Raw genomic sequence first — 9,286 nt, forward strand, 5'->3', positions numbered from 1 at the left:
GTGGCTGTTAATACTGATATTGTTTTTGTAGTTGAATATATACATATATATCTCTCTCAAGCATAGTATACATACAGAAAATTAAGCTTTAATCTCCCTTTCACCAAAAATGCAACATTAAAAATTAAATTTGAGGCCTTAGAACAAGCTATTATCCAAGGACTATCCATTAAGAGGGCCAGGAGGAGGGGTGCAGTGTAAAATTGCGAATTTTGAAACTAGTAAGAATTTGGCCTTAAAATATTTCTACATAAATCCACAAGCTATGAAACAAATTATAAAGGTTAGACTGACCAAAGTTTCTTTTTTACTGAATTCTATGAATATTTAATTATAATTTGTGAAACATTTGTACTATATTTTGTGTTTTTTATGTGACATGTCCTTAATGTTGGCCAGAACAAACTCTTTTGAGAACAAAAAACTTCCTACATTAAGCCTGTTTTTTCTAATGAGCTAAAACGCAAAAAAAAACCTTCTTTGAGTTTGTTCTCATACACTGGTTGTATTCTAAGGTGTGTATTTACTCTATATATGGTAAGAGAGATCAGCCTAAGTCTGAACCTTTTTTTTTTCAGAACATCAAGATGAAAGAGCAAATTTGTCTGCATGATATACCAGACGGAACCCACAGTCACCAGCAACAAAAGAACAATTTTATACTTTTTATTATTCTACTCTTCAAAAAAGGTCTCAAAAAAGATCATTTTTCATGCTGTTTAGAGATCAATAACTGGTTCACTACCTTATAGTATAGGGTTAACTCCAGGCACAAGGGGAGAGGGGAAATACCATTGCAACAGTAGTGATTATTATATTTAGTGAGATTATATTTAAGAAAAGCATTAAACGGGGAATGAAATAGCATATCTCCTTTTTTGCCATACTACCGTATCTGATTTTTGCGTTGTAAAATCTATTGTTGATAATGCAAATTTGACAAAAAAAGCATAAACTTTTCTATAGAGCCAAGACCTATATCAAGGCATTAGATAAGGGGAGGGGGTGGAATGTTTTTATTGGCTCGTGGTTGGCTGCGTGACAACAGATTTTAACCCTTGATAGGGGAAATATGAGTTATAATTTGTGACTGAATGACCCCTTTTCAGTTTTCCACAAACTTTTTTCTATTTGATATAATTGGAGTAAAAAAAAATCAAATTTTTCATAGTAACAAATAGTAAGTAAATAGCAATCCTCATCAGCATCAAAAAGCATTATAATCTAAATATTGATAACATCAAATCAATGAATAAGTTTTTATGGTGATTAAATAAAAAAAAAACAAGTTTTTGTAACGGTAAGTAAGGAGCGACATTAAAACTTAAAACGAACAGAAATTACTCCGTATATGAAAGGGACTTTTCCTCCTCAATGCCTCGCTCTTTACGCTAAAGTTTGACCCTTTCTCTTAACTCTACTTTTTAAAACAGTAAGAAACCTTAGCGTAAAGAGCGGGGCGTTGAGGAGGAAAAGTTCCTTTCATATACGGAGTAATTTCTGTTCGTTTTAAGTTTTAATGTTGCTCCTTACTTACCGTTACAAAAACTTGTTTTTTTATATTTAATTTCTCGTTTTTGAATTAATGCATGTTTTGATCTTGGCTCTCCGCACAGAAATAATTAAAACGAAATTTGCATATTAATTAATTGCAACTAATCGTAAGATTTTGAGAAAAAAGAAGCAAAGGAGGAGGCCTAGTTGCCCTCCAAGTTTTTGATTACTTTAAAAAGCAACTAGAACTTCTAATTTTTTACAAACGTTTTCATTGGTAAACAAATATACGTAACTTACGAATTAACTTACGTAACGAACTTCTATATTCGTTTGTTTTTATTGCGTATATGAGGGAGTTCAACCCTCGTCGATACCTCGCTCTTTACACTAAAGCTTAGATTGTGTCCCAATTCCTTAAGAATGACCTCTGAATCACAAAGGCCGTAGAATAAATAGTTGAAATTACTAAAAATACTTTAGCGGAAAGAGTGAGGTATAACAAGGAGGTAAACCCCTCATATGCGTAATAATTTTGTTTGTTTTAAGTTTTAATGCTGCTCCTTACTTTCAGTAGAAAAAACTTTTCATATTTTTTTTTTCATTGTTTTTTCAAATAAAGCTAGAAAATCCTGCGCCCCCTTCATTGAAATTTTCTTTTACCATGAGAAGTCTCTCCATGGAAATATCCTCCCACGTAGCCCCCCCCCCTCAACCCTCCCCCCTAAATAAAAAAAATCCCCTGAAAACGTCTGTACACTTCCCAGTAACCATTACTATATGTAAACACAGGTCAAAGTTTTCAACTTGCAGCCCCTCCCATGGGGACTGCAGGGGAGTAAGTCGTCCCTAAAGACATAGTTATTATGTTTTTCGACTATGGTGAATGAAATGGCTATCTCAGAATTTTGATCTGGTGACTTTGGGGAAAAATGAGCGTGGGAGGGGGCCTAGGTGGCCTCCAATTTTTGGTCACTTAAAAAGGGCACTAGAACTTTTAATTTCCGTTAGAATGAGCCCTCTCGCAAGATTCTAGGACCACTCAGTCGATACAATCATCCCTGGGGAAAAAACAAAAAAAAAAACAAGAAAACAAATAAACACGCACCTGTGATTGCAAAAAATGCGAAATTCCACATTTTTATAGATATGAGCTTGAAACTTCTACAATAAGGTTCTCTGATACGCTGAATCTGACGGTGTGATTTTCGTTAAGATTGTATGACTTTTAGGGGGTGTTTCCCCCTATTTTCTAAAATGAGGCAAATTTTCTCAGGCTCTTAACTTTTGATGGGTATAACTGATCTTGATGAAACTTCTATATTTAAAATCAGCATTAAAATGCGATTCTTTTGATGTAACTATTGGTATCAAAATTCCATTTTTTAGAGTTTTGGTAACTATTGAGCCGGGTCACTCCTTACTACAGTTCGTTACCACAAACTGTTTGATTCCAAATATATATTTGTTTCAGATTTGAAATTAGACATCAAAGTTATTAGTATATAAGAAAGTTTGTATATTTACAGAAAAAGACGGAAAACAACCTAAAAAGGGAGCAATCTTGATATAAAAAATATACTGTCAAATTTAGCTTGCAGGAGTACCCATTAGTTGACATATGGAACCACTATAATAAGAAATGTTTAATTTTGCATTTTTCCCCAGAACACATGTGTTTTTAGTGTTTTATAATTATTATTATTTTTTTAACAGCAGTGATTGTCTTGATCTAATTGCTCACTTCAAAAAGCTTTATTTTTTTTTTAGTTATGAAGCACAAAACTGTCAAATACATTACTTTTTAGAATTAAAATTTAAATTAAATATCAATATTACTCATTAACATTCAACACTTACAGCCTTTCTCACTAATGCCCAGAACTAGAAATTCTTATTGGATTTCATTAACCTTAGTTCTGATGCTATACTTTGAACAAAATATTTTGGAAATGCTTAAAGTTTTATATTTGCAGAGTCTAAAAGCATTAAATATATTGATGTCTAATAAATAAGTTAAAAAATATCAAGATTTTCAACAAAGTCCATTCAAAAATTTGATATTGCTCAATAGAACTGATTGCCTGAAGTTCATAACTTATTTTTCATAAATAGGCTATTGTTTTGTGTGTTTTTTTTTAAATTATTTTACACTTTTCATTTTTATATACTTTTACTTTACTTGACATACTGTTTTCATTACGTTTCAAAAAATAATTGTCTCTAAGCTTTGCTACCAATCAACAAGAGCTAAGAGCTCATGTGGCACTTGTGACAAAGTTGGAAGAGCCAAGAGCTCATATGGTATGAGCTCTAGCAAAATTCTAAAAATCAATGGATTGATTTAAAAGGAAAATCAGAGGCTTAATACCAGTTGGGATTTAAAATAAGAGCTCTAAGACACCAGGTCCTTCTAAATATCAAAATTCATTAAGATCCAATCACCCACTTGGAAGTTAAAAATATCTCATTTTTCGAATTTTTTCCTCTCCCTTCAGCCCCACAGATGGTCAAATCGAGGAAAACGACTTTATTAAGTCAATTTGTGCATGTCCATGACATGCCTACCAATTTTCATCATCCTAGCACATCCAGAAGCACCAACCTCGCCAAAGAACTAGACCCCCCTGACTCCCCCAAAGAGAGCAGATCCAGTCCGATTACATCAATCATGTTTCTAAGATATTTGCTTATTCCACCCACCAAGTTTCATCCCAATCTCTCCACTCTAAATAACACTAAACTACTACTAAAAACTACTACTACTACTAAAAAACTACTAAAAATAACAACTGCAGCACCAAGCTGCCCGAGGCCAACACTACTACACATGCTTCTCCTCCATCCCAATCTATTCAAAGCCACCCTCTTTAAACCATTCCAGGAACTTCCAATTTCTTTTAAATATTTCTTTGTGACATCATCCCAACCTAGACAAAGACAACCTGCTTTCTATTTAGCCCTAGACAGTTGGCCACAAAAGGACAATCTTTGGCAATCTGTCATCTGTCTGTCAATGAAGCTAGGCCTAATTATATACTGGTTAAGAAAATTTAGACAAATCTAATAGTGAAACAATCTACTTTCTAGGTGGTATAATAGATTTTACTGTTGAAGTGGTGAGTAGCTGTAAAACTACTGGGTATCTTACCCTACTGATTGATTACACTAGGTCAAATCCATAAGTTTATACATATTTACACAATTGAGCTAAGAAGAAAGTGATCCATTTTTTACATTCTTTCCACATTCAATAATTGCTGCTGAGGCATTAAGTATTTAGGCTATAATGTAAAGCTAAAAAAAATAGTTTAAAACTAATTAGACATAAAAAATTGATGTAAAGCTAAAAAAATAGTTTAAAACTAATTAGACATAAAAAATTAATTTTAAGCAGAGCCTTAAATACCTCTCTATGATGCTTTAGTGCCTTGTTAGCAACAAAAAGAAAGACAAAAAAGAGGAGATATCAGTGTTACCCATGCAAAAATATGATTTCCTTGTTGTTCATGGTGGGGGCTCTTTGTTTGCTGTGATGCCTTTTTTGAGACTTCTATGTTTTAAAAAAAAAATTATAGCAGATTTGTTTTCAAAAAACATCTTGCTATTATGACTAACAGAAATAAAAATTACCATTCATGGATAACCAACAAATGGCATTTTTTCACCAGATAATTTTTAAGATACAAATTTTAAACTTCAAGTTACTATGGGCTGTTTTGAGCCCCTTGAAGGGCTCAAAATGAAATTTGCCCCATAGGCACTTATTGTATTTGGACAAAACAAAAAGGCATCAATTGATGTATTCAGTTTCTTTGTAACTAAATTGCATGAATAGTCTATGTACAAATTAAACACTAAATAACAGACTATTGGTCTTGGATGCAAACATCAAGATCTACAAAACTTGAACAAAACAGCCTTAGAGTCCTAGAAAGGATAAATTTGCAGTCTACAACACATTTTAGCTAGGATAGAAGTAAATATAACCTTTTACTTGTTGTCCTTTTTATACCCTGTCATAATTCAACAATTGCTTCAAGGAGAAATTACATTTTGAGCCCTTCAAGGGCTCAAAACAGTCCATAGTAACCAATAGCATAAAAGCATTTTTCTAAAAAAGAAACTGGCTAGTGATAAAAAATTGCCATTTGTTACTGATTTGGGATAGTCCTTAGTATTAATAGTAAAATGTTGATTAGAAGGCAAGTTTGCAGGGATTTTTAAAAAGAGCCAGAAACCTATCAAAATTAATGTCATTTTGAGGGATTCCAGGCTATTCTTAAAAGATTCTGCAAATTTGTTGGTAGAATTTCAGCTTAGCTACTTTTTGCTATCTCGGAAAGGGGTTAGGTTAGAAAAACAAAACTTTCAGTAATGAAACCAGGGCTGAAAACATACTCTGTGAAGGTCTTGTTAAGCTTCAATATTAATCTTCTGATTTCCAGGTCTTAGAAATTTTACCTTAGTTTTTAGTATTCAGTTTCTTTTTTGCTGGTTTTAGTTCTGAAAATGCAATTCCTGTTATCAGGGTTGTTACTAGCCAACAATTTTTTTTTTTTTGGGGGGGGGGAGCAAGAGATTTTACCAACTAGTTGGTAATTTTACCAACTGTTTTATAGTTAATAATTAGCATAATGTCCATTAAAAATACATCATGTAAAATTACTGAATGAGTTGGTAAAACCAGTGCATTTACCAACCAAGATTCAGATTTTGGTAAATATCATGTCACTATTTGAATGCTCTTTACTTAACCAAATGGAAAATTGTGGCAGCATCTATAGACTCATGGTAGGAGTCTATATAACCACTGTGTTTATCAACAAAGTTTGAACTTTCTGTAGATGACCTAGCAGTATTTTCATAGTGTTTATTTAACCAAACAAAGAATTTTGGCAGCATTGCAGAACCATGGTGCTTTGCTGCAAACTTTTACTGACTTAGTTTTTACTGAGTAACCAAAACATTTTGGAAGGGGATGTCCCTCCTCTCTACATATAATGGCCCTGTCTGTTATTTGAGTAGAATTTCAAGCCATTCCAATTTTTTTTTTAATTTAGAAAATACATTAGCAGATCTTTGAAATCTTACAAATTATGGTAAAATTCTAGTTAATTGACTTCTTGTTATCTTGGAAAGGGTTTAGGTTAGGAAAATGAAACTTTCAGGGATGGGTGCACGGGCTAAAGTATGTCCTGGGAAGGTGTTTTGAAGTACCCACCTCCACTCCTTCTCCCTCTAGAGGGCCCTGAAATTTGCCTACATGACAGGTCTATACCTATTGAAATTTTGACAAAACAACATTTTACCTTAATTTTCAGTTACTAGTTGCTTTTTCTCTACCTTTAGTTCTGAAAATGCAATTCTTGTTATTTGAGTAGAATTTTGAGCCATATCAATGTTTTTTTCCAAAATTTAGGAAATGTATTTGCATATCTTTAAAACCTTATAAAATGGAATTGAGCAAAGTTATGAAGCTGAAAACAATTTTGTTGTACTTCAATTAAGCAGAAGATCTATTTTACAATGTTTCACTTTTATAACACACAGATTTTTAAAGGTCATCAAAGGTCAAGGCCATCTAGAGGGAGAAATAGTGGAGGTAGTTGCTTCAAAATACCTTCCCGAGACATACTTTTGTCTGTAGATTCATCCCTGAAAGTTTCATTTTCCTAACCTAAACCCTTTCTCAGATAGCAAGAAGTCAATTAACTAGAATTTTACCCAAATTACCAATGAGCAAAATTCTGAAGTTGAAAACAGATTTGTTGTATTTCATTTATGCAGAAGATTGATTTTGCAAGGTTTCACATTTATAACACAAATAATTAGGCTTATAGGCTAAAGTGATCAAAATTCACTGCCCTCTAGAAAGAGAAGGAGTGGAAGTAGGTACTTCAAAATACCTTCCCAGGATAAACTTTAGTCATAGAACCATCCCTGAAGGTTTCATTTTCCTAACCTAATCCCTTTCCAAGATAGAAAAAGTAGCTGAACTATAGGCCTAATTTTACAAATTTCTAAATAGCCTAACATTTTTAACACTAGTTTTCTAAATAGCCTAACATTTTACTATTAAGACAAGGAAGAATAATTGGCTATTTACCATTCCTCAATTAGTTGCACATGATAATTATTTCTCACTAGATAGTCTTTTTAATGTATTTTCTAACTTTTGGCAGCTATACTGTTTTAATTTTTGGTGCCCCATTCACAGCTCAAAAACGAATTTTTATGATAAATGATTATTGAACTTTGAAATAGCATCAGAAAAGACATCAAGAGATATGTTCATATTCTTCCTAGCTAAATTATGTTTCAAACTAAAAATGTACCCTATGAAGTACCTTATTTTACTAACATCAAGTGATGTACTCACATTCTTCATAGCTAAATTGTGTTTAAAACTAAAAATTTACCCTATAAAGTACCTTATTTTACTAACATCGTCCCAGTGGTCCTTTTCATATATGAGTTTTTCTAAGTAAGGCCCAACTTCTTTCATAAGTGATGTTTCTTCTTCCTCAGTTATGAAATCATTCACAACAACAAGAGAATCCTCCAGTTTTCGCTTCATTTCAGTATTGAACCAAGTTCCATAAATCAGGGTTTTCTTGGAATTATCTAACTTGGGAACAGAGGAAAAGAACTCTCTCCTGAGCAATAAAAAATGCCGTATTTTCATTTTTCAATATATTTGCGAGTAGCAGTGTTTCTAGTTCAGTGTCAACACTATAGGCCTTTTTTCGCGTCAACCAAAGAGACTGTTTGAGCTCAACCACTCGGTGTGGTTGAGCTCAACCGCTGTTTTTGCGTGAAACAGTGACAAACCAGGTTGTCATGAAAAGTGATTTTGCGTGAAACAATTGACTGGTTGAACTCTAATTTAACCAGAACTGTCATTGTTTTTAACCGTAGGGTTCTACCATTCATAATTGTTGGTTGACCTTTTCAGGCGTAGATTTCGAAAAGAAGAATTCGTAGGCTATAAATAAGTCTATATAAAATCAGAATTATAAGCTGACAAATAGAATTCTAGCCACGCAAAAGTAAGGTTTAATTTTGTTTTTTTCGTATTAGGGCTATTTGGATAAATGTTGGGTTATATCTTGCAATTTGATTCACATAGGCCTTAAGACAGGAAGTCAAGAGTTTGAATATGCTTTTGAAAACTTATGAAGATACTTGGAAATCTTTGTTTCATCCTTTTGATGCCCTAGGCTTGACCTTAGCTTGGTAATTTGGCTTCAGAGATAAAACCTTGATGAAGCAAGACCCTAGTGGTTATAAAGCATTGTTAATCCAATTACTATTCTTACTAGATGCTTCAAGATGTGTTGCATCTTTGTCAGAACTCTTTACATTTCAGCCTTACCCTATAGGGCCATGGATAAATTTTCAGGTCAAACTCTAGTTTGGCTACTGTTTTCTATCTTAGAAATGGGTTAAGTCAGGAAAATAGAACTTCCAGTAATGAATCCAAAGCAAAAAATACGTAAAATTCTAGTTTAGCTAATTTTCATTATCTTGGAAAGGGAATAGGTTACAAGAATGAAACTCAGTAATTAATCCAGGGTCAAAAACACTCTGGGAAGGTACTGCCAGGCTTCTATGTCAACCCTTTTCTGATTTCTAAGTCTTAGATAATTGCTTACTCAAAAGGTCTATACCTATACTATTGAAATTTTGACAAAACAAGATTTACCTTAATTTTTAATTATCAGTTTCTTTTACTCTGGCTTTAGCTCTTAAAATGCAATTCCTTTTATTTGAGTAGCATTTTAAGCTA

The 9,286-nt window shown here is 33.0% G+C and overlaps 1 protein-coding gene across 1 annotated transcript in view; it reads right to left on the reverse strand.

The window, feature by feature from the left end:
• LOC136025225 (alpha-ketoglutarate-dependent dioxygenase alkB homolog 7, mitochondrial-like) overlaps window positions 1-8,221 on the reverse strand; it is a 29,550-nt gene extending 21,329 nt beyond the window's left edge. Inside the window, exon 1 of the mRNA XM_065701048.1 lies at window positions 7,943-8,221. Coding sequence (XP_065557120.1) covers window positions 7,943-8,182 — 240 coding nt within the window. The 5' untranslated portion in view covers window positions 8,183-8,221. The remainder of the gene's footprint in view (window positions 1-7,942) is intronic.
• Between the last annotated feature and the right edge of the window lie 1,065 nt (window positions 8,222-9,286).

The sequence above is a fragment of the Artemia franciscana genome, chromosome 3 (assembly GCF_032884065.1).
Source record: "Artemia franciscana chromosome 3, ASM3288406v1, whole genome shotgun sequence".
Taxonomy (NCBI): Eukaryota; Metazoa; Arthropoda; class Branchiopoda; order Anostraca; family Artemiidae; genus Artemia; species Artemia franciscana.